Source organism: Microcaecilia unicolor, chromosome 9, assembly GCF_901765095.1.
Source record: "Microcaecilia unicolor chromosome 9, aMicUni1.1, whole genome shotgun sequence".
In the NCBI taxonomy this organism is placed as follows: domain Eukaryota; kingdom Metazoa; phylum Chordata; class Amphibia; order Gymnophiona; family Siphonopidae; genus Microcaecilia; species Microcaecilia unicolor.
In genome coordinates, this window is record NC_044039.1 from 14,084,250 (window position 1) to 14,109,671 (window position 25,422).

Genomic DNA, 25,422 nt, shown 5'->3' on the forward strand with positions numbered 1-25,422 from the left:
CCAAAAATACTAGGACTAGAGGGCATGAGTTGAAGCTACAGTGTGGTAAATTTAAAACGAATCGGAGAAAAATTTTTCTTCACCCAACGTGTAATTAGACTCTGGAATTCATTGCCGGAGAACGTGGTACGGGCGGTTAGCTTGACGGAGTTTAAAAAGGGGTTAGATAGATTCCTAAAGGACAAGTCCATAGACCGCTATTAAATGGACTGGAAAAATTCCTCATTTTTAGGTATAACTTGTCTGGAATGTTTTTACGTTTGGGGAGCGTGCCAGGTGCCCTTGACCTGGATTGGCCACTGTCGGTGACAGGATGCTGGGCTAGATGGACCTTTGGTCTTTCCCAGTATGGCACTACTTATGTACTTATGTACTTATTAAGTCACTGAGGAAAACAGATATGGCATGTTTGAAAGATGCCATCATGGCAGAAAAAGGCTAAGTTCAAAGAAAGAAAACCTAGGACCGAATGCCTGTATTCAAAAACAAAATGTAAGAAAATACCATCAACCTTAGTATGATGTTAAAGGACAAATAAAGAGAACATGACTGAGGTCCAAGTGAGAAGAATTTTTCTAAAGGGGAAAAACAGATGTGCTTTTCTAGTGACAAGGGATCTAGAGATGCCAAATGAAGGCAGGGTAGAAAATGCTACAAGAAATCCTAAAAATGTAGCTAAATACTGCAGGTGAATTGAGTAACTGGGAGAGACTGCAATTACAACCACCAGTGCAGTGTGAAATTTTTCCTGGAAGTATGAAGGTTTTTAACTTTAATCACAAAGGGGGGGTCTTTTACAAAAGCGAGCTAAACGCTAGCGACGTCCATAGAAATATATGGGCGACTAACATTTACCTTGTGCTTATTTTTAGCGTGTCTTTGTAAATGAACCCCAGAGTTTTTTCCAATTTCACACTCTTACTTGGGGAATTTACAGCTTACCTGACCAGTAAGAGGGAATGATTTTTCAGCAGAAAGTACCCTTAGCCTCAGGTGTAGTCTACAATTCAGACGCTTCTAATCCAATGTTCTTTTAAGTAGGCAAACAAGTAAAAGACTCCGAAGGGGGGGAAAAATCTTTAAACATAGCAAAATTGATACAAAGAAAACATTTGGCCAGCTTCAGCGATGTTCTGACTTTAAGCAGTGGTCTGCTGTTTGATGCTGAGTAATGTTTTAGTATTTGTGGTTGAATATGAATGTTTTTATGGAACCCACCTAGTTATAGGTAGTATATAAGTTTTCAAAATAAAATAAATAAATAAAATTTGACAAACCTTGAGACTTATTTCACATTCACTAACCTGTGTGGTTTTTTCCAACTGTAACTTGAGTTCCGTTAACTCCAAGTTTGTGTCGTGTAACTGTGCTTTCAGTTTTTCATTTTCAGCTATGATCTCCTCATATGGCTAAAAGAAAAGAGGCAATAATTATAAAAGGAGCAGTTTATAGGCATCTGCTTAGCTTGCATGAAATTATGCTCAGCATGTCCTGGAACTGAATCGGCTCACATAAGTCAGACATCCACTTGCTTCCTGCTGAAGCTATCAGATATCACATGGATTCCAGTGACTAAAACATTGAACGCCACTGCTTACAAGCATGTTAAAAGTACTAGGTCAAAGCACTTAAGTAAAAATAAATGTACATTTTAATACTTAAGTACAAGTACAATAAAGAGCACAAAACTGTAACTTAAGTGAAAGTAGCTATTACCTACTTTGAGTAAAAAGTAAAAGTATCACAAGTGCAAAAGGATGCAACTTTTGCTAATGTTTTTATCTCAACAACTTTCTTGCTCTACAATTCAATCCACTTTACTTTTAGTAGACCTAAATTTTGAAAAGTGCCGTCACTTGTGCTAGTCCGTGTGCGAGTCATTAATCCTGGACAGGTAGACAGGCATTCAACAACTGCACTAGCAGGAAGTAGATTGTTTGTTCTGATAAAGAGTTCCTTGATAATCAGGCCAAGTTGCAATATTACTTAAGTCTTCCGACTGGGTCTGCAAGTATCGATCAAGGAAATCTGTCTGGCACACTTGACTTTTGTTTGGCAAAGAATGCAACAAATAATCATCATCTGCATTAGAAGTAGCTGTTTTAGTCATCAGCTGCATCTTCATTATCTTCGTAATGATGTCCAATTACAGAAAAGGCTTTCACAAAGTCGGAATCATTATCTGTTGCTCTAATGATCTGAACGCCACTGTGAAAGCTAAGTACCTTTGTGTTTCAGGGATCAGCTGTCTCTTAGGCACAAACTTTGATCACTTCCCATCATCAGGCAGCAGAGCCCAACTTCCCTGAGCCCCTTCTGCCTTCATCCATATGCATAAACAAATCTAGGAAGGCCGGCCCTTCCCAAGAGGCACTTTCAGATGACTGAAACATGCACAGAAATTCCAACCCACTACGCACAGAGTTTTCCGGCAAAACCCTTTCCAAGTCCACAATTATGTACAATTCAGTAAAATGATGAGAAGCAGGTCAAAACACACGTACAAGGAACTGTAACTTCAATTGCCAACAATTCCTATAAATACACTTTCCCCTTGTAGTACTCTTTGATGGGACTGCTGAAAAGTGATCACCATGTTTATGCATGCTGGAAGCCATAAGCATTTTATAAGTTTACAGCCTTCCCCACAGATAGCTATTGAGGAGGCCTTACATCAACTATCTGCAGAACTTGTACAAACAGGCTGACAATCAGAATCATCATGGCATTTTATACACTTAACCAAACAGGCTGGCAAATGAAAATACTGTAAATACACTTTTCCAAACAGGCTGGCAAATGAAAATACTGTAAATACACTTTTCCAGCAGCTGATCACTGTAAATCTCAGTTTTACAGAAAAAAGGAACAAAGAGGTATAGGAAAAGACCTTAGAAATGATTGTAATTGTGGTAGTTCAGTAATGTATATACCTTTTTATAATTAGACATATCTTCTCTCTCTATCCTGCTGCTATACGGTTTTCGGCTGTCCAGATAGCTGTTAGATCCAGTACGGCCCAGGAGTGCATCATAGCGGTCAATAGAGGGAGTGTTAGATCCTGTATTATGCCTTCAAAAGAATAATATGTACCTTCAAAACACTTGTTTTTAAGTTTCCAGTACTCTATTAAGGTTAACATGTTCGAGAACTGGTTATACCCTGGAATAAAATGGCTATTACATGTTTCTATACCTAGAAGCATTAAGACTAACCACTAGGCCACTCCTCCACTCCAACAAGATATCAATCACCTTGTTCAAGATTCAAATGAGAAATCTGCTATAACTATGTTATTGTGACAGGTTTCATTTCACCATTACATTTAAACTGATTTGAGGGAATAAAATAAAGTACAGCTTAATAAATTTGAAGCTCAAAAGTTTAATATAACAGCAGAGTATTAAAAAAAAAAAAAAGACTTTAATAGGAAAGCATACCTTGTAAGGACGCCATCGTTCTGAAAGGAAGAGACACATTAAAGTTAAGGCAGTGCATGATATGAAACAGAACAAGTTGTTCAGCAGAGGACAAGACACTAAATATATTCAATATGTGACCCCCTCTGGGAAAAACATGACTGGTCAACAGCACAGAATGTTCAACTGTAGGACAACCTTTTGAATACTTGCGAGTTTTTTCTTTTAGATCAGATGGAAGAATTCTTTTCTCACATAATTGTGTCTAAAGCATTTTCCCAACAGATTACACAATTACTCCCTATTGCCCTCTTCCCTTTCTAATATTAGTGCCAGAAGCCAAGTTCCATCCTTGTTTCGGTGGAACTCATCCATCCATAATTAGTTGGGCGAAATATTGCCCACGTCTCTCAATATTACTTAGTCTACACATCGAGACTCTCAAGAGCTCAGCTTGCCTCTGGGGTTCTGCACGTACAGTAGGAAGCATTTCTGACAAAGCTAACAGATTCTGAATTTCAGCTTCTTTCCTAAAATCCTAAATTTGGCTTACTGAATCTCCTTTCCGTACCTTCTACGATGTTAATATTCACATGTACCATGACTGTACTTCTTTCCCCAGTACGTACCCTCGACTTGAGCATGTGTTAGTTACAGGATCACTTCCTACCATCAAGATCATGCTCTTTCGGATGACCTTGATCCTCCAAAGGTCTCCTCTATCTACTTCTTTGCCTGCCTCTTCTCCTTTAAGTCTGCCACTCTAGCCTTCAGAGATCAGATTCGTTTCTCCATACAGCCCCTCACTAACTGCTAGTGTACTGGACCACAGTTAATCTATAGTTAAGGTGGTGTTACTCACCAACGTCTAAGAAATGTAGGGGGTCTTTTACTAAAAATTAGCTTGAGTTATCTGCAACAGGGCCCATAGGAATACAATGGGCCCTGCTACAGATAACTCCAGCTAATCTTTAGTAAAAGACTCCCTTAGTGCCTAATATCTTAATGGGGTTAACAGTGTATACCGTCAAAGTGTATAAAGAGGACATATAGGACATTTCTGAAGTTCAGAGTTATATGCTACAATACTTGTATTATCAGGCTGCCATAAAAGCTAGGGCTCAGCCATCACTAGCCCAATTAACAGTAGATTCGTTGTGAAACCAAAGAGGAAGTGAGACAAGGAGATATTACTTTCAAGACTGTTCCCAGTTACCGATGAATTCTTACACCACCACTGATGTTCCTCATTTTCCAATAGCGATGTTCACATTTTATGTCATCACTAAATAAAGAAAGTGAACCCCTAGAAATTAAGGCACAGAGCAAAAATGAAAGTAGGGGAGGACCAATACAATTCTAACTCAAGGGTAAAAAGCTATCAGTCGGATTCGACGCAGGAGTCAACAAATCAGTGTCCTTGGTGATGCAAATACCAACACAGTAAAATAATGTGAGCTGCAACTAAATTGCAGTTTTAAAAAAAAACGTGGTCACAAGCAACAGCAATGCTGTAGCAACACAATATTTTACTCTGTTGGTATTTGCATCACCAAGGACACTGATTTGTTGACTCCTGAGACAAGTGCCCCTGACCTGAAACACAGATCTGCATTGTGCCAGACTAATAACATCTCTTTAAACCCTTAATTTGGAATTCGTTGACCCCCCCCCCCCCCCACCACACACTTTCATTTTTGCTCTATCACTGGGCTAGGTAGAGAACCACAGCTTTAAAAGAGACCTTTATTTTTAGGTTGAGTTATGTTTAGGCCAAAAACAAGGCAATCAGCTTGTGGATATCATGCATTAACTGAACTCACAGCAAACTTGTTATAACTGATGCTCAAATGGAAAGGGGAGGAGATAGTCTTTGCTAATCAAATAAAGACAGAGCTGGGCAGACTTCTATGGTCTATGTCCCAGAAACATCAAAGAAAGACCATGATCAAGTACAGTGGGGGAAATAAGTATTTGATCCCTTGCTGATTTTGTAAGTTTGCCCACTGACAAAGACATGAGCAGCCCATAATTGAAGGGTAGGTTATTGGTAACAGTGAGAGATAGCACATCACAAATTAAATCCGGAAAATCACATTGTGGAAAGTATATGAATTTATTTGCATTCTGCAGAGGGAAATAAGTATTTAATCCCTCTGGCAAACAAGACCTAATACTTGGTGGCAAAACCCTTGTTGGCAAGCACAGCGGTCAGACGTCTTCTGTAGTTGATGATGAGGTTTGCACACATGTCAGGAGGAATTTTGGTCCACTCCTCTTTGCAGATCATCTCTAAATCATTAAGAGTTCTGGGCTGTCGCTTGGCAACTCGCATCTTCAGCTCCCTCCATAAGTTTTCAATGGGATTAAGGTCTGGTGACTGGCTAGGCCACTCCATGACCCTAATGTGCTTCTTCCTGAGCCATTCCTTTGTTGCCTTGGCTGTATGTTTTGGGTCATTGTCGTGCTGGAAGACCCAGCCACGACCCATTTTTAAGGCCCTGGCGGAGGGAAGGAGGTTGTCACTCAGAATTGTACGGTACATGGCCCCATCCATTCTCCCATTGATGCGGTGAAGTAGTCCTGTGCCCTTAGCAGAGAAACACCCCCAAAACATAACATTTCCGCCTCCATGCTTGACAGTGGGGACGGTGTTCTTTGGGTCATAGGCAGCATTTCTCTTCCTCCAAACACGGCGAGTTGAGTTCATGCCAAAGAGCTCAATTTTTGTCTCATCTGACCACAGCACCTTCTCCCAATCACTCTCGGCATCATCCAGGTGTTCACTGGCAAACTTCAGACGGGCCGTCACATGTGCCTTCCGGAGCAGGGGGACCTTGCGGGCACTGCAGGATTGCAATCCGTTATGTCGTAATGTGTTACCAATGGTTTTCGTGGTGACAGTGGTCCCAGCTGCCTTGAGATCATTGACAAGTTCCCCCCTTGTAGTTGTAGGCTGATTTCTAACCTTCCTCATGATCAAGGATACCCCACGAGGTGAGATTTTGCGTGGAGCCCCAGATCTTTGTCGATTGACAGTCATTTTGTACTTCTTCCATTTTCTTACTATGGCACCAACAGTTGTCTCCTTCTCGCCCAGCGTCTTACTGATGGTTTTGTAGCCCATTCCAGCCTTGTGCAGGTGTATGATCTTGTCCCTGACATCCTTAGACAGCTCCTTGCTCTTGGCCATTTTGTAGAGGTTAGAGTCTGACTGATTCACTGAGTCTGTGGACAGGTGTCTTTCATACAGGTGACCATTGCCGACAGCTGTCTGTCATGCAGGTAACGAGTTGATTTGGAGCATCTACCTGGTCTGTAGGGGCCAGATCTCTTACTGGTTGGTGGGGGATCAAATACTTATTTCCCTCTGCAGAATGCAAATAAATTCATATACTTTCCACAATGTGATTTTCCGGATTTAATTTGTGATGTGCTATCTCTCACTGTTACCAATAACCTACCCTTCAATTATGGGCTGCTCATGTCTTTGTCAGTGGGCAAACTTACAAAATCAGCAAGGGATCAAATACTTATTTCCCCCACTGTATATAATATCATATTCATTGTTGATTTAAATCTGTTGGGTAGACTGGATGGACCATTCAAGTCTTTATCTGCTGTCGCTTCCTGTGTAAGGAAATAGCTATCCTTTTCCTTTCACTGTTCCATTTGGCATGGAGTAATGAGTTGAAGGTTTTACAACACACTCGGATCAGATATTTGCATCAGGAGAAAGAAAAAATTGAAGCTGTAAGTTCTGAAATTCAGAAAATGTTCTTAATCAAACAGTTCTGAATACTGTATTAGCTGCGAGAGTAAACCTGCATTCTAGGCAGGACTTCCAAAGCGACAAATGAAATAGAATTAGAGTGTTCTGCATCTTATAGGCCCGTTACATGGACATATTTATAAGTGGTACCAATTCAGATAATCTGGAAAAATAACACACAAAAGGGAGAAACGATGCAAAGGTGTTGCGTACTTTAGGCTTTGATCTCCTTTAGAAAAAACCTGATGGAACATGAAAATTTCCACACCATTTTTCCTTAAACGCAGACTTAAGACAGAAAAATCCAAGGAGTTAATAAATTCAACAGGTTTTGTCTACTGTGTAAGTTCTTTCCCTAATATAAAAGAAAAGAATACCTTGAGACGAAGTTCGCTTGTAAATGCATTTTGCTAATTGGAAAGCGTCTCATGCACAGCCAATAGCGTAATGGTGCTTGTAAATGATTCAGTTACCTCAGAAAGGCTAGCAGTAACTATGAGGAAAAGTTATAAATGTTGGGGAACTTCTGTGGAATACACGCTCTCCCAGAGTGGGAAGTGGTCTTTACATAAAATCTGCTAGAAATTATACTTGCATACCTTGACCAAATATGGTTGTAGGGCTCTCCATTTTATATTATGGGAGGGGGAGGGATATTATGTTGCTTGTTTTATTGTGAAATTGCAATCAAACATATAAACGGCGAGTGACCGTACTCACTCGCAAATGCGCAGTAGAGACCTTCTGTGCCCCGCCCCCACGTCAATACGTGATGACGGGGAACACAACACAGAGCGTCTGTACTGCGCATTGCTGAGGGAGGGACACCGCCGTCTAACGCTCCCCCCACCCGAGTCGCCGCCGCCACCCACCTTCTACCCGGTCGGGCCCTCGCTCCACTATTGAAACAGCGAGGGTCCGGGAATGCAGCACTGAGCTCTGCTGAGCTGCCGACGTCGCCCTTCCTTCTTCTTCTCTGCCTCTGTCCCGCCCTCGACGACGTTACGTCACACGAGGGCGGGACAGGCAGAGAAGAAGAACGAAGGCCGACGTCGGCAGCTCAGCAGAGCTCAGTGCTGCGTTCCCGGACCCTCGCTGTTTCAATAGCGGAGCGAGGGCCCGGCCGGGTGGAAGGTGGGTGGTGACGGCTCAGTGGGGGGGCGCAAACTCGGAGGGGGAGGGGCAGCGGCGAACTCGGCAGTGGGGGCGGGCCTTTCAACCCCCCCTTCCTATAATAGCCCGTTTTTACGGGCTCAAAGTCTAGTATTAAATATATAGCACCGAGTGGGGTCTATGAAAGAAACCACTGTTATTGTAAGCTGCTGTTCGTTAAAAAAAAAATATATATATATACCACTGACTTAACTGAAAAAGATTTCTCCACCACAGAGCAGAAAAGCGGCTCAACCACTGGGGACCATTAATATCTAAACTGTGCAGAGAAACAAACCCACACAATTTCTATCAAACACTGATGACAGATTAGAAGATATTCTATTCCATTTGTACCATTGAAGGTATATGACAATACGAAACAGAGAAAATGATGGCAGAAGGATGATCATATAGCCTACCCAGTCTGCCCATCTACAACTACTAAGCTTTACCATCTCTTCCTCAGAGATCCTGTCCCATGTTTTCTTGAATTCAGACACAGTTATCATACAGAGGCATTATCGCATTCTTCCCCTTGCAAGCCATTTCTGTTCTTATGCAACCAAGTATCCTTCTGGCTTTGCTGCCTTTTGTCATCATCTTTTGTAGCCACCTTAAGATCACACCCAAGTCCTGCTCTTCTTACATGCACGGAAGTACTTTATTCCCAGACTATCACTCCCTTGGGTTTTTGCAGCTCAAATGCAAGACCCTGAACTTTTTAGCACTAAATCTTAGCTGTCAAATTCTAGACTGTTCTTAAGCTTCACCAGACCCCTCCTTATATTCTTATTATTCATACCTTCCAGAATATTTATCCTGCTACAGATTTTTGTATAACCTTCAAAGAGGCAAACCTTTCCCAACACAATATTACTTACAAAACTTTTAAGAAAGGGACCAAGGATCAATCCTTATGGCACCCCACTGGTAAAGAGACTATTCTCAGAATGAAGATTAGCATTAAAAGTACAGCTCAAGATCAAAATTTTCAACATATAACCTCTCCACCATTATGTGCACAGAATACACATTCTTCGATAGACAGAAAATGCTAAATTTAAACTAGAATTAGATGTAAAACAAAAAATTATATTTTTCAAGCATTCCATCTAAAACCTAGGAAGTGTTACCTGACTTTCCTTGTTTGTTCTATCTTCTGTGTCTGATGGATGCTCTTGTTCATTGTCATCACTCTATTAAAAATAAAACAAACACACTGCTTGCAAATGTCTCATCACTTTTCCTCAAATGCAACAGTTGTTTTAATCGCACTTCAAGTGCAGAACTGTGTTAGACTAGCAATGACATACCGAACACAACCATCACACACTTCACTCCTCTTCTTGCAGCACCACATCCTTTGGAGTAGGGCATACATTTACAACCTACCAGTCCCTGACAGACACCAGTTTGCTCTAAGCATCTTTTATACCCACACACATTATAATTATAAATACACACACATTATGGACCTTATTCTATAAAGTTTATTGCTCCTAAATTATGAGCATAATCTATGTTGCAGCCCACAGTATGCTCCTAATTTAGAAGCATAATTTATGCTCATAAATTTAAGAGTACAATCTTTATAGAATAATGGGGGGAGGGGTGTGTATATATATATATATATATATATATATATATATACACACACACAAAGACATTTTTATTTCTGTAAGCTTTTGATGGTATTTAATATTTGTTTCAGGTGGATGACAAACAGTAACTTGAATTTGAACTGAATTGTGATGTTGTTTGATGTTTTATGTTTCCTATTTATTTTAATTTTATGGTGTATGTTTTTAATATCCCGCCTAGAATTTTGAGATACAGAGGGCTACACAATTCTTTAATAAGCACACAAACCTTTATTATTGCTAGCGGCCAACTCCAATATAAATATCAAATTTACCAATGCAGCATTTCAGCATACTTCTCCACTCCGCCTGAGGCATTTGCAAGCTGTAAGAATGATTCTAGTCTCTCCCCCCCCCCCCCCCCCCCAAATGTCCTTAAGCTTAAAAAAATATGCTATACAAATAAATGGAGGTTATTCTGATTATCCAATGCAATTATGTGTCATTGGCTGACCTGGTGTTTAGTCTTGTAAACACCCTGTAAAATCTAGCATGTGTCTAGTTAAGATCCAATGTGAACATAGTTAAAAGTTCTCAATTTGTGATGGAAAAACTCTTACTTGCACCAGGAAATGTCCCCTTATCTCTCCTACGCATTTGCTGACATACAGTAAAGATCTGCATGTTTTATGAGATATTTGGACTCCCCCCTCTTTTTAAAACCTTCACATCTATAGATGCCCTCTCCACTTTGTAAAACACTATTGTAACTCCACCAAAATGTAAATTGTAAGCCACTTTGAACCAAAACTTTGTTTTTCAATAATAGTTGGATACAAGAATGCATAAATTAAGATTAAAATTCAACTCCCCAACAGTTGGGTTTAAATCTGATCTAGGAAGTCCTATAAAGAGCATCAATATTTCTTTAAAAAAAAAAAAAAATGAAGATTTCAGAATCTTGGTAACCCAGCATAAATGAGGTTACTGTAATATTCAAGTAGATACCATTTTCCCCAGCTCTAGATTTCCTGCTTTATAATTGTTGAGTGTGAAACTACATTTCAGCCAGTGCTTTGATACGGTTTTCTTTCTCAACTAGTAAAACCATCTCTCTTCAAGGGCAGAACCTTGACCCATAGAACATCTGAAACGCCATTGGAAATAAGAGAAGTCTGCTTCATGCTCTCTTTGTAGGTTTAAAAACACTTCAGTGGATCAAATCACACAACAAAATGTTTAACAATGAACGCATTTGAAAATGCAAATGAAACAAACAAGACAGTGCAAAATACACATTCAAATGTATACTTTACATTCCACATCAAATTCACACAAGATCCATTTATTCTTACTTCAGCATAAACACACATATATACTCTGTGAGACACAGATGAAAAATTATGTTACTAGTTTCAGCCACTAAAAACAAAATTGCAGGGGTTCAGTGAGGGATGAAAACATATCCACTTATTGACCTAGATCAAGGCTAATTTGTACAGCTTAATTATCTTGGAAACCAGACTTATTTGCAGCCCTGTAGGGATGGAATTGAGAACCCTTAATCCAACGCATATTGACAGCACAGAGAAATTTAAACAGTTTCAAGCTTACATCCTGCGTCCAAAAAGAAACGCCCGTAGACCTTCGTTTTTCTCTTGGTCTCCGCCGTTCTCGTATTGATTTGGCCTGTGATTTATCCTCACCCTCCTTCTCGTCCTCTCTCTTTTCCCCTTCTGCAAACAGTCAGTTTTAGTTAATGAAACAAAACGGCTCAAAAGTAATCTTCCAAACTAGGTGTATCACAATTGGATACAAATATTTCAAGCTCACTGCAATAGTAAATGGCACAGCAGCACATATCTTGTGCTGTTCTGAAGATAACATATGTGCCTGATGTCTTTATTATTAAAACTTTTATTGGAAGAGCAGAGAAGTACAGACAGACAAGACTGGCATAACTAACCCATTTCCAATTTACAGAAAAACCACCACCACCAACACTAAAATAATGAATCCATCAACTTTTTGTAAACATATAATTCCTCTATTGCCCTACTATTCCCTCTTATATCCTCTTCCTTCACTCCCTCCAAGTAGCGTATCATAGAGTACATGAAGACCAAGGCGCTCAGTCCCAAGTGCGAACCCCAAACAAGGACTTCCAACTCTTCATGACTTCCTTGCCATACTTCACTTCATGCCTTCAGGCATGACCAAACAATTCCTGTAAAACCCATTGTACATTTGCCCCTACACCCATTCGTCTCCCTTCCCCCTCTCCTTCCCCAAAAAGAAGTGCATCCATACTCTTTCCACTTTTACAGTCCTTTTCATTCATTACGATTTTGACTTTTCGCTCTTGATGAAAGAGATGGTTCAGATTTTATTTGCACACCTTGGAATTCCATCATTAATAAAAGTATGAAAATTATTTCTCCGATACCCAAACATGGTTGAGTTTCTTACATCAAATTTCAATATGCCTCATCAAATCGTATTAACATTCGATTTGCCTGATGACTTTATAAAGTCATCCATAGGTGCGCACACTTACACCTGCTCCGAGGCAGATATAATTGAGTGCATATGTGCGCCAATAAAAATAGGTGTGTGTACATAGATTTTATGCAACATGCACACGAATGTCAATCCTCTTCCACTTCATCTATTCTTCACCCTTGAGAAGGCCTGTTTTGTACATCAACACCAACTTGAGTGTGTAGAATGTTGCTCTACAAGCTTACACCCTTATAAAACTAATGCATGTACAAAACTGAATTAGAAAGCAAATGCTGCAAAAAGCTACAAGTCTTAACGAACTGATCCTGGGATACAGATCATCCTCCAAATTAAACTGGTAGTGAATGTAGGAAAATCACTTACTGGGTTATGTTAGAGTTTGATGTCTCTATCCAATATTAAGTGCTCACGTTTTACTGTATTTAATTTGAACCGTATTACCATTTCATTATTTATACAGGGTCCTGTCAACACAGGGCAGATACCCTTTTGTGAGGCATGAGGCATGTGAAGTCAGAGGAGACGTAGCCAAGTGTTTAGAGGCATGGATTAAAAACTAGATCAACTTACTACTAACTTCTACTGATACTCCTTGTCATTTGGGGCAAGTTAATTTATGCCTCATTGGCTCCGGTACAACTCAGTAGATATCCCATTTGGGCTGCAGTACCTGAATTGTAACTCAACTTGAACTTGGATTTGGGATTAGGTGAGTAAATCAAAAATCCATTCAAAACATAACTGCAACAGTGGAGTAGCAGCCTACTGGTTAGAGCACCAGTTTTGGCATCCAGAGGTGGCTGGTTCAAATCCCACTGCTGCTCCTTGTGATCTTGGGCAAGTCACTTAACCCTCCATTGCCTCATCTACAAATTAGATTGTGAGCCCTCCTGGGACAGAGATATACCCAGTGTACCTGAATGTAACTCACCTTGAGCTACTACTGAAAAGGTGTGAGCAAAATCCACATAAATAGATATACAGAAAACCAATTCCCACTTCTGTCAAGCCAGCACCTTTCAAAAGTACTAAATTACTTTATCACTTCCTCTCCCCCAAACCAACAAAAATAAACTGTATGATGAAAAGAACAGGAGAACCACCACCCATATAAAAATGTCAAATACAGCCCCTTCCAATAGCTTCTGAAGTTCGACATAAATGTGTTCAGTCCGAATGCTCCAACCCCCTCCTCCCAAAAAATGATGGGTATTAACAGGGAGAATTGCTCTAACCTTTATCAGTCTCCTTTGCTGAATTCCTGGAGTACGTTGTATAAGCAGATGTTATACCTATAAGGCTGTTTGGTCTATTTAATTGGCTCGAATGGAGAGAACTACCGGAGGTGTAAAGTGAAGAGGAAGAGGAGGTGAGTGTACTTGAAGTTGATATAGGTCTGTAACGCTGATGGGGCTAGAAAATAAAATAAAAATAAATCAATTCCCATATTAACAGTTTTAGGTGTGCCTTATGATGCAAAATTAGAATTTTAATTGAACTTAGTTTTGATTTTATGTTCTTGAACAAATCAAACTGTTGAACTAACAATTCAAAGCTGCAAGACATGAAAAACTTGAAAATATACATTTTTGTATAATCACAAAAGGAGTTCCAATAACAGGACTAAATCTACAATAATTATTATACTTGAAGGATGGTGGAGCCGCCTGGTGGTCAGCAGTAGGCTCAGAACCAGGGAAGCCAGGGTTCAAATCCCGCTGCTTCTTGTGACCTTGAGCAAGTCATGTGACCTTCCATTGTGTCAGGTACAAATTTAGATAGTAAACACTCCGGGGCTAAGAAAATACCTACTGTACCTCGCATTGAGCTACCACCAAAGAAGTATAAGCTATATCCAAATATACTTTCTTCTTTTGATGTGAGAGAAACACAGTACCTCCTCTGAGCTTCTAGAGTATCTTTGTCTGTAATCGTCATCTTTTGTTTCTGACTCTCTCTTGTCTTCGTGTTTTTCCTTATCTTGTTTTTCTCTCTCTTCCTTCTCTTTTTCTTCATTCTCCTGCTCTCTTGATCGAGTAGGACGACTTCGACCAATAGTTTTTTCAGCTTCTTGAAGATCAGTTAATGTTACACCCTACAAAAAAAGAGCAGCAGTGCACAAAATGATCAGTTTCTCTTATTCAGCAGTCCTTATATTAAAGGTAACTTGTTCATTTAGCAGAATATCACCACATGGGATACATTTTAGGGCCACTTGCAGCCTACAACTATATGGATGGTATCTAGACATTGAGGACACTTTACTAAAGCTTAGCATGCGCTGGATGCTGCATGCCCCTATTTCATATCTATGTACTACATGGCACTTAAAAACATAACATAAGGTAAAATTATGTATAATCATACCTGATAATTTTCTTTCCATTAATCATAGCTGATCAATCCATAGACTGGTGGGTTGTGTCCATCTACCAGCAGGTGGAGATAGAGAGCAAACTTTTGCCTCCCTCTATGTGGTCATGTGCTGCCGGAAACTCCTCAGTATGTCGATATCAAAGCTCCATCCGCAGGACTCAGCACTTAGAGAATTACACCCACGAAGGGACACTCTGCCCAGCTCACCACCGCCGAAACGGGGGAGGGGAATTAACCCAGCTCATCCCCACACAAGTGGGGGAGGGGAATCCGTCCAGCTCATCCCCGCGGAGCGGGGGAGGGACACCACACCCGCCGATGCGGGGGGATCTGGCTTATCCTGCAACCGCAACCGCGGGAGGAGCTGACTGACCCTAACACCGCCGAAGCGGGAGGGGTACAAAACTGCCCTACAGCCGCACGAAGCGGGAGGGAGTGCCGGCAGAATTTTAAGTCTCAATCCAGCCCCGTAAAACGGAGGGGAGAGGAATGCAGCAGCTCACTGTAACACAAACTCGTCTTAACTCTTGAAGAATCCAAGTGAAAAAACTTGAACACGAAGTCTTTCTGAAGTAACTGAAGACTGAACTTGAACCTGAAATGCAACCAGAATAAAAACAGTACAGATATCTGGGAGGGGCTATGGATTGATCAGCTATGATTAATGGAAAGAAAATTATCAGGTATGATTATACATAATTTTACCTTCCATATCATCAAGCTGATCAATCCATAGACTGGTGGGATGTACCGAAGCAGTACTCACCCAGGGCGGGACATAGAAATCCCTGACCGCAACACTGAAGCTCCAAACCGGGCCTCCGCCCGAGCAGCCACAGTCAAGCGGTAATGCTTGGAGAATGTATGGGCCGAAGCCCAAGTTGCCGCCTTGCATATCTCTTCCAAGGAGACGGAACCGGCCTCTGCCATCGAGGCCGCCTGAGCTCTTGTGGAGTGAGCCTTCAGCTGGATAGGCGGCACCTTCCCCGCGGCCACATAAGCCGCTGCAATGGCTTCCTTGACCCATCTTGCCACTGTAGGCTTAGCAGCCTGCAGACCCCTACGAGGACCTGCATACAGGACAAACAGATGATCCGATTTCCGGAAATCATTGGTCACTTCCAAGTATCTGATGATGACTCGTCTCACATCCAGATATTTAAGAGCAGAGTACTCCTCTGGGTAGTCCTCCCTACAAAAGGAAGGGAGACAGAGCTGCTGATTCACATGGAAGCGAGAAACAATCTTGGGCAGAAAGGAAGGCACTGTGCGAATAGTCACTCCTGCCTCAGTGAACTGCAGAAAGGCTCTCGACATGAGAGCGCCTGGAGCTCGGAAACTCTTCTGGCTGAAGTGATAGCCACCAAAAAGACTGCTTTCAACGTCAGGTCTTTCAGAGATGCCCTTGACAAGGGTTCAAACGGCGGCTTCTGCAATGCTCTTAGCACCAGGTTGAGATTCCACGCAGGCACCACTGAGTGCAGAGGAGGGCGCAGGTGATTAACTCCCTTGAGAAAGCGCACCACATCTGGCTGCGAAGCCAGGGAAGCACCCTTCAGGCGGCCCCTGAAGCAAGCCAGAGCCGCTACCTGGACTTTAAGGGAACTGAGCGACAGGCCTTTGTCCAGACCTTCTTGCAGGAACGCCAACACTGAAGAAATTGGAGCAGTGAAAGGAGAAAGTGAGCCTGCTTCACACCACGCTGCAAAGATACGCCAAACCCTGGCGTAAGCAGTAGAAGTAGAGCGCTTCCTCGCTCTCAGCATAGTGGCGATGACCTTGTCTGAGAAGCCCTTCTTCCTCAGACGCTGCCGCTCAATAGCCAGGCCGTAAGACCAAAGGGGGAGGGATCCTCCATCACCACGGGACCCTGATGTAACAGGCCCTGCTCCACTGGCAGCCGCAGAGGATCGTCGACTGAGAGCCTGATCAAGTCCGCATACCAGGGACGTCTGGGCCAATCCGGACCCACCAGGATTACCCTGCCGGGATGCTTTGCCACCCGGTCTAGCACCCTGCCCAACATGGGCCAGGGCGGGAACACATAGAGAAGCTCTTGTGTCGGCCACTGTTGGAGAAGAGCATATACTCCCAGGGATCGAGGGTCCCGTCCTCTGCTGAAAAAGCGCGGCACTTGGCAATTGGCCGATGACGCCATCAGATCTAGGCTCGGCTGGCCCCAGCGCTTCGTGATGTCCAAGAACGCCTGAGCAGATAGCTGCCACTCTCCGGGCTCCAAGGTATGGCGACTGAGAAAGTCCGCCTTGACATTCATGACTCCGGCAATGTGGGCCGCTGACAGCTGTTCCAGGTTCGCTTCTGCCCACTGGCATAGACTCATAGCCTCCTTGGCTAGAGGGGCGCTCTTGGTACCTCCCTGGCGGTTGACATAGGCCACAGCCGTGGCATTGTCCGACAGGACCCGTACAGGCTTCAACACCAGTACCGGGATGAACTCCAAAAGCGCCAACCGAATGGCTCTGAGTTCCAGGAGGTTGATAGACCACTTTGCCTCTGCAGGAGACCAGAGCCCCTGCGCTGTCCTTCCCAAACAGTGGGCTCCCCAGCCCGACAAAGAGGCGTCCGTCGTGACGACAATCCACTCTGGGGTCACCAGAGGCATTCCCGCAGACAACTTGTCTGTCTGCATCCACCAGCTCAGCGCCTTGCACACTGCTGGATCCAAGGGAAGGCGCACAGCATAATCCTCCGACATCGGAGTCCAGCGCTGCAGCAGAGAGTGTTGAAGTGGTCTCATATGAGCCCTGGCCCAGGGCACTACTTCCATCGTGGCCGTCATAGAGCCCAACAGCTGCACATAGTCCCAAGCCCGAAGAGGAGAGGCTACTAGGAACTGGTCCACCTGAGCCTGAAGTTTGACAATCCGATTGTCTGGCAGGAACACTCTGCCCACTTGGGTGTCGAATCGAACTCCCAGATACTCCAGGGACTGAGTCGGGCGCAGCTGGCTCTTCTCCCAGTTGATGATCCATCCCAGGGAGCTCAAAAGAGCAACTACCCGGTCCACAGCTTTGCCGCACTCTGCATAAGAGGGGGCTCGGATCAACCAGTCGTCCAGATAAGGATGGACTTGTACTCCTTCCTTTCGCAGGAAGGCCGCTATGACCACCATTACTTTGGAAAAGGTCCGCGGAGCAGTAGCCAACCCGAACGGGAGGGCTCTGAACTGGAAGTGTCGGCCCAGGACTGCAAAACGCAGAAAGCGTTGATGAGGAGGCCAGATGGGAATATGCAAGTATGCTTCCTTGATGTCCAAGGATGCCAGGTACTCCCCTGCCTTCACTGCCGCTATAACAGAGCGGAGAGTCTCCATGCGAAAGTGCCGCACTTTCAAGGCCCGATTGACCCCTTTGAGGTCGAGGATAGGCCGGACAGAACCTCCTTTCTTTGGTACCACAAAGTAAATGGAGTAACGCCCCTTGCCAAGCTGACTTTCTGGCACCGGAACGACCGCACCCAGGCGGATCAGATTGTCCAAAGTCTGCTGCACTGCCACAGCTTTGACCGGAGACTTGCAGGGAGAGAGTACAAACCCGTCTCTTAAGGGTCGGCAGAACTCTAGCTTGTAGCCGTCTCTGATGACTTCCAGCACCCAAGCGTCTGAAGTTATTGTGGTCCACTCGCCCAGAAACGAGGACAGCCGTCCTCCAATCTGCACTGGGGCGTGGACCAAGACCCCGTCATTGGGTACGAGACCCTGGGGGAGGACCGGAGGGAGCACCTCCGGGACGGCGGTCTCTGCGAAAGGAATGCTGCTTGGGGGAGAAATTCCTCTTAAAGGAAGAGGGGGCAGAAGAACCCGACCTGCCCGGGCGGTACCGACGGGCTTCCTGAAACCGTCCTCTGGAGGTACCGGGACGAGCACTAGCCCGAGCCCTGACCTCTGGTAACTTCTTGCCCTTAGACGTGCCGAGATCGGTCACGATTTTGTCCAGCTCGACCCCAAAGAGCAGCTTGCCTTTAAAAGGCAATCTAGCCAGGCGGGATTTAGAGCCGTGGTCAGCAGACCAATGTTTCAGCCAAAGCCACCGCCGCGCAGAGACTGTCTGAGCCAGGCCTTTAGCTGAGGCTCTCAAGACATCATACAGCAAGTCTGCCAAATAGGCTAAGCCCGATTCCAGGGCCGGCCAATCAGCCCTCAAGGAAAGATCCGAGGGGGAAGCCCGCTGCACCATAGTCAGGCACGCCCTGGCCACATAGGAGCCGCAAACTGAGGCCTGCAAACTTAAAGCAGCCGCCTCAAAGGACGACCTTAAGGCCGCCTCCAATCTTCTGTCTTGGGCGTCCTTTAGGGCCGTGCCACCTTCCACCGGCAACGCCGTTTTCTTAGTCACCGCAGTGATTAAAGAATCCACGGTAGGCCACAGATAGGCCTCACGCTCACTCACAGCCAAAGGATAGAGGCGGGACATAGCCCTAGCCACTTTAAGGCTCGCTTCTGGGGCATCCCATTGAGCCGAAATTAAGGTGTGCATGGCATCATGCACGTGGAAGGTTCTAGGCGGGCGCTTCGTCCCCAGCATAATGGCAGAGCCAACAGGGGCTGAGGGAGAGACGTCCTCCGGAGAGGAAATCTTCAAAGTGTCCATGGCCTGTAACAACAGGTTGGGCAAATCCTCTGGGCTAAAAGCCGCGCTGCAGAGGGGTCATCCGCTCCAACCGAGCGGGGATCCGTCTCCTCCAAGGAATCCGCAAAGGACCGTTGGGAGACCTCAGACACGCTGCCCTCATCTACATCGGAGGAGACAAATTCCTCCAAGGCCTGGGAATCAACCCGAGGGCGTTTGCCTCTGGGAACCTCAACCTCTTTACCAGACGAGGGAGCAGGGGCAGCGTTGTGCATGAGGAAGGCCTGATGCAGCAGCAAAACAAACTCGGGGGAGAAACCCCCCAGACTGTGCACTTCCGCAGCCTGGGCAACAGCCCTAGACGCACTCTCAACCGGCGCTCGAAATAGCAGGGGAGAGACATGCTGCGCATCCAAAATGGCGTCCGGCGCGAAACTCCGCGAAGGAGCCGCGCGGGAAGAACGGCTCTTAACATTAGCCGGTTTTGTGCCGTCGCCCAAATTAAGGGCGTTCATGGCATTAATGTCTCCAACCTCAAGGGCGGCCCCCGAAGAAGCCGTCCGAGCCGCGTGGCCGGCCAAGATGGTGGAGGCGAGGAGCGGGGGATGGGCGTTTATGGCGGGAAAAACCGCCACGCCGGAGGAAGGACCGGGACATTCATCGGTCACTAAACTGTCACCCATCAAGGGCGAACCAGGCTGTAAAACCCCCGCATCCCCTCTAGAAGCGCTCCAGCGATCCGGGGAGCGACCCTTTGCGCCCTCGCCCTCCGACGCCATATGCCACGAGGAGAAGAATCGGGGAACCCCCTGCCCGCTATAAAAAGGTAAAATTACCTGCTTGCCGCTCCGAGCTGTAACGAACTGGTGTCCCAGTGAGTAGCTGCAATGAACGTTTAAATAAACGCCAAAATAAACGCCTTTAAAGACGTTTAAAATTTTTTTTTTTTTTTTTTAAACGGAGCCAGCGGGAGGGGGGAGAAAAGGAGGGACCTGGCACCACCAGGTTTGCACTTGCTCAAAAGAGCCCTCAACCCCAGGCCTCAACAAAACCTAAGGATTAGGCTTGGAGGCCTAGCCAGAGCTGCTGCTGTGTGTGACCACCACCTGCTGAGATAGAGAACATACTGAGGAGTTTCCGGCAGCACATGACCACATATAGGGAGGCAAAAGTTTGCTCTCTATCTCCACCTGCTGGTAGATGGACACAACCCACCAGTCTATGGATTGATCAGCTTGATGATATGGAACGTCCGTTAGCATGCGCTAAACTTTAAAGAGCTTCCTAGTCAATTTTTTAAAAGAAACTAGAGGAATTTTCTACTGAACTTCCTGTAGCCTACATGCAATTCCGTTTGAATGTGCAGGGAATTTAACTTCAGCTCGGAGGTGGATTACAGTAGTAGTCCTGGTGTAGGTTGATGTATGCCAGCATGATTTACCTGCAACTCTTCTTGCTCCCCTCTCCCCCAAGTAGGACCCTTCCTGACCCTTAATAAATTTTGAATTATGTAGGAACCAATTAGAGGCCCTGCTCTCAAACCTATATTAAAAATTCCCCACACTCACTAGAACAACCCATCCAGAAGAGAAGCAATGTATACCTTTGGGGGTGGGGTGGGGGGGGGGGGAATACTTGAAAATTAAGTTCAGCTACTGTTAACAAGAAATTTCATCTCTTATATGCAATACACCACACCACCTAGATATCCATTTGAGCAACAGCTTCCTAGGGCACAATGCAATTGCCATCTGGAAGTGGCCATCTACCAATACAATGTTTACGAAGGCATACACCAACTGCCAAATGGCTAGCTTAAAAACCTCTGCTATATCCATTCTGCCTAAGACACCACCATAGCTCATTAATTTTGCTCTCAGAAAGTTCAAGGTCATCGATTAACTGGAAATGGCTTATCCTTTGTTGCTCCAACATTTCCTCCAATTTCCAAAGAACTTGAATTTTCAAAAAAAAAAAAAGTTACCACCTCTTAATAAAAAGCTAGGAAACAAATGATTCCAGTGAAAACACTAAATTCAATTTAGAATTAGAATGCTTCTATAAATTATTTCTGAAGAAAGATTTGAAGAAAAGGACGGAAAGAGATTTTGATGGCGAATTTTCTCACCATGTACAAAACTACAAAAGCCAATTCTGCTTGTCAAGAAATAAGAGAAACTCAAATCAATGGTTCAAAATTAGTTTCCATTAGTGTTTCAAATCATTACTTATGTTTCAACATTTTTTATTGATGGCAATTCACAAGAAACACAATCCACGTTCTGAATATACAGAAACTCAAACATGAACAAATATTCAGTTAAGGCAAATTGCTAACTTCCATCATCAAACTCCCCCCCCCCCCCCACCCCCCGTTTATTCCCTCCCCACCCCTCTATTTTATATTTCAACAATATTTAGTGATTAGATTCAAAATTAAACATATATTCCATGAAAGCCAAGTGAACCAGTCTTCCATCAAACTATTAACATTGAACCCTATTCCACCCCTTAGTCTTCCCTACTGGTAATTTAGATTTCAGTATTTTTAATGTTTCAACATTTTCACTGATGATAGAGCAACTTACACCGCCAATAAGCTTCAAATGTAACATATTACAAAGTCGAACCTTCCAAGTACAAAGTCAAATCATTACTTAAACAACACTCAACACTTGATACTGGACTTCCAAACTGAAGACTACACATTAGCTCTCCTCAAAAGGTTTCTGGGTGGAAGTATTTCTCCTCTCATTGGACTTTGTATTGTTAATAGTGTTGCTACTTATATAATCACTGTGGCTATTTTCAGACCTTTCTTAAAACTAAACAAGATCTCCAAAATAAATTCGTCTTCTGAAATGAGAGCTTTAGGTACAGCACCTGATCTTCCCAAACAGTCAAAGTGATTCCGATTGTACCTTTGGAAATATAGTGAGTTACTCCATTTCTGAGATGAGTTAGCACTCAAGCCTTTAAATCTACTGAAATACAATGAAGCATCATTGTAGAAGCAAAACACTGAACCTAAAACTAGATGGTCCCGTGACAGATAGGAGAACGATCACAGGGTTTGTATCATCTTAAGATTCCCTGTTCATTACATATATTACAGTTACTAAACTGGGTACTATGAAAACATAGTAACATAGTAAACGATGGCAGATAAAGACCTGAACGGTCCATCCAGTCTGCCCAACAAGATAAACTCATTTTACATGGTATGTGATACTTCATATGTATACCCGAGTTTGATTTGTCTTTGCCTTTCTCAGGGCAATTTATACATTTGTACTAATCTTAAATGGGGACAAACTGGCTGAGGTATTGTCCAATGATTGACCCGACAGAATACCAAGGGATATTCGGGCATTTTCTAATTCAAAAGTGGTTTCCAAACCTGATCCTGGAGGCACCCCAGTCTGTCAGGTTTTCAGGATATCCACAATGAATATTCAGGAGATAGATTTGCAAGTATTGGAGGTAGTACATGCAAATCTCTCTTTTTATTTTATTTTTTTTTGTCACATTTGTACCCTGCGCTTTCCCACTCATGGCAGGCTCAATGCGGCTTACATGGGGCAATAGAGGGTTAAGTGACTTGCCCAGATTCTACATGGAATGTTGCTACTATTTGAGATTCTACATGGAATGTTGCTATTCCATGTAGATGTCGGCCCTTGCAGATCACCAATGTGGCCGCGCAGGCTTCTACATGGAATGTTGCTAGTGGAATAGCAACATTCCATGTAGAATCTCCAATAGTAGCAACATTCCATGTAGAATCTCCAATAGTATCTATTTTATTTTTGTTACATTTGTACCCTGCGCTTTCCCACTCATGGCAGGCTCAATGCGGCTTACATGGGGCAATGGAGGGTTAAGTGACTTGCCCAGATTCTACATGGAATGTTGCTACTATTTGAGATTCTACATGGAATGTTGCTATTCCATGTAGAAGTCGGCCCTTGCAGATCACCAATGTGGCCGCGCAGGCTTCTGCTTCTGTGAGTCTGACGTCCTGCACGTACGTGCAGGACGTCAGACTCACAGAAACAGAAGCCTGCGCAGCCTTCTACATGGAATGTTGCTAGTGGAATAGCAACATTCCATGTAGAATCTCCAATAGTAGCAACATTCCATGTAGAATCTCCAATAGTATCTATTTTATTTTTGTTACATTTGTACCCTGCGCTTTCCCACTCATGGCAGGCTCAATGCGGCTTACATGGGGCAATGGAGGGTTAAGTGACTTGCCCAGATTCTACATGGAATGTTGCTACTATTTGAGATTCTACATGGAATGTTGCTATTCCATGTAGAAGTCGGCCCTTGCAGATCACCAATGTGGCCGTGCAGGCTTCTGCTTCTGTGAGTCTGACGTCCTGCACGTACGTGCAGGACGTCAGACTCACAGAAACAGAAGCCTGCGCAGCCTTCTACATGGAATGTTGCTAGTGGAATAGCAACATTCCATGTAGAATCTCCAATAGTAGCAACATTCCATGTAGAATCTCCAATAGTATCTATTTTATTTTTGTTACATTTGTACCCTGCGCTTTCCCACTCATGGCAGGCTCAATGCGGCTTACATGGGGCAATGGAGGGTTAAGTGACTTGCCCAGATTCTACATGGAATGTTGCTACTATTTGAGATTCTACATGGAATGTTGCTATTCCATGTAGAAGTCGGCCCTTGCAGATCACCAATGTGGCCGCGCAGGCTTCTGCTTCTGTGAGTCTGACGTCCTGTCAGACTCACAGAAACAGAAGCCTGCGTAGCCTTCTACATGGAATGTTGCTAGTGGAATAGCAACATTCCATGTAGAATCTCCAATAGTATCTATTTTATTTTTGTTACATTTGTACCCTGCGCTTTCCCACTCATGGCAGGCTCAATGCGGCTTACATGGGGCAATGGAGGGTTAAGTGACTTGCCCAGAGCCACAAGGAGCTGCCTGTGCCTGAAGTGGGAATCGAACTCAGTTCCTCAGTTCCCCAGGACCAAAGTCCACCACCCTAACCACTAGGCCACTCCTCCACTGTTGCTACTATTTGAGATTCTACATGGAATGTTGCTATTCCACTAGCAACATTCCATGTAGATGTCGGCCCTTGCAGATCACCAATGTGGCCGCGCAGGCTTCTGCTTCTGTGAGTCTGACGTCCTGCACGTATGTGCAGGACGTCAGACTCACAGAAATAGAAGCCTGCGCAGCCTTCTACATGGAATGTTGCTAGTGGAATAGCAACATTCCATATAGAATCTCCAATAGTATCTATTTTATTTTTGTTACATTTGTACCCTGCACTTTCTCACTCATGGCAGGCCCAATGCGGCTTACATGGGGCAATGGAGGGTTAAGTGACTTGCCCAGAGTCACAAGGAGCTGCCTGTGCTGGGAATTGAACTCAGTTCCTCAGTTCCCCAAGACCAAAGTCCATCACCCTAACCACTAGGCCACTCCTCCACTCATGAATATTCATTCTAGGTATCCTGAAACCCTGACTGGCTGGGCTGCCTCCAGGACCAGGTTTAAGACTTTCAGCTCACTGAACAAGTAGGTTCCCTATCTGAGCAAACCTGCATTTTCTGAAATGAGCATCCAGATGGTTTTCACACGATGATCTTCCTCTCTCAATTCTCTCCCCAAATTCACCATGTTTTGCTATTAGACAGCCTCTTGGGACTAATGACAATTCCATTCTATCCTCTTGGTGGTTTCTGCTGCTTTAGCAACAGGCATTTTAATGTTTTCATATGACTGACCCATACTATCATCTTCACAATGGCTACCATGAAGGTCTTACAAGGGTAGGTACTATTCTACTGTCACCACTCAGCTCTTATGTCTGATCTCCTGAATCAGTGGAGTCACCTTGTAGTCTGTCAAACAGAAAAAAACAAAAAGACATTGCCAAGTGACAGATCCTGAAACTGCAGGAGTCATAACTTCTCTTAGCTCAGTTACAGTGTGACCTTTATTGCTGATTAATAAAATGCATTC

At 43.9% G+C, this 25,422-nt stretch overlaps 1 protein-coding gene across 3 annotated transcripts in view; it reads right to left on the reverse strand.

Moving 5' to 3' along the window:
* Positions 1–25,422, reverse strand: part of PPP1R12A (protein phosphatase 1 regulatory subunit 12A) — a 160,491-nt gene that overhangs the window by 16,342 nt on the left and 118,727 nt on the right. For 2 of the 3 annotated variants that reach the window (XM_030214040.1, XM_030214039.1), the window contains 7 exons: positions 14,347–14,544; positions 13,685–13,862; positions 11,541–11,662; positions 9,480–9,542; positions 3,441–3,460; positions 2,934–3,072; positions 1,305–1,409 (listed from right to left, as the gene is read on the reverse strand). In XM_030214040.1, the coding sequence (XP_030069900.1) occupies positions 1,305–1,409; positions 2,934–3,072; positions 3,441–3,460; positions 9,480–9,542; positions 11,541–11,662; positions 13,685–13,862; positions 14,347–14,544 (825 nt within the window). The remainder of the gene's footprint in view (positions 1–1,304; positions 1,410–2,933; positions 3,073–3,440; positions 3,461–9,479; positions 9,543–11,540; positions 11,663–13,684; positions 13,863–14,346; positions 14,545–25,422) is intronic. The other variant, XM_030214041.1, reaches the window with a different exon arrangement.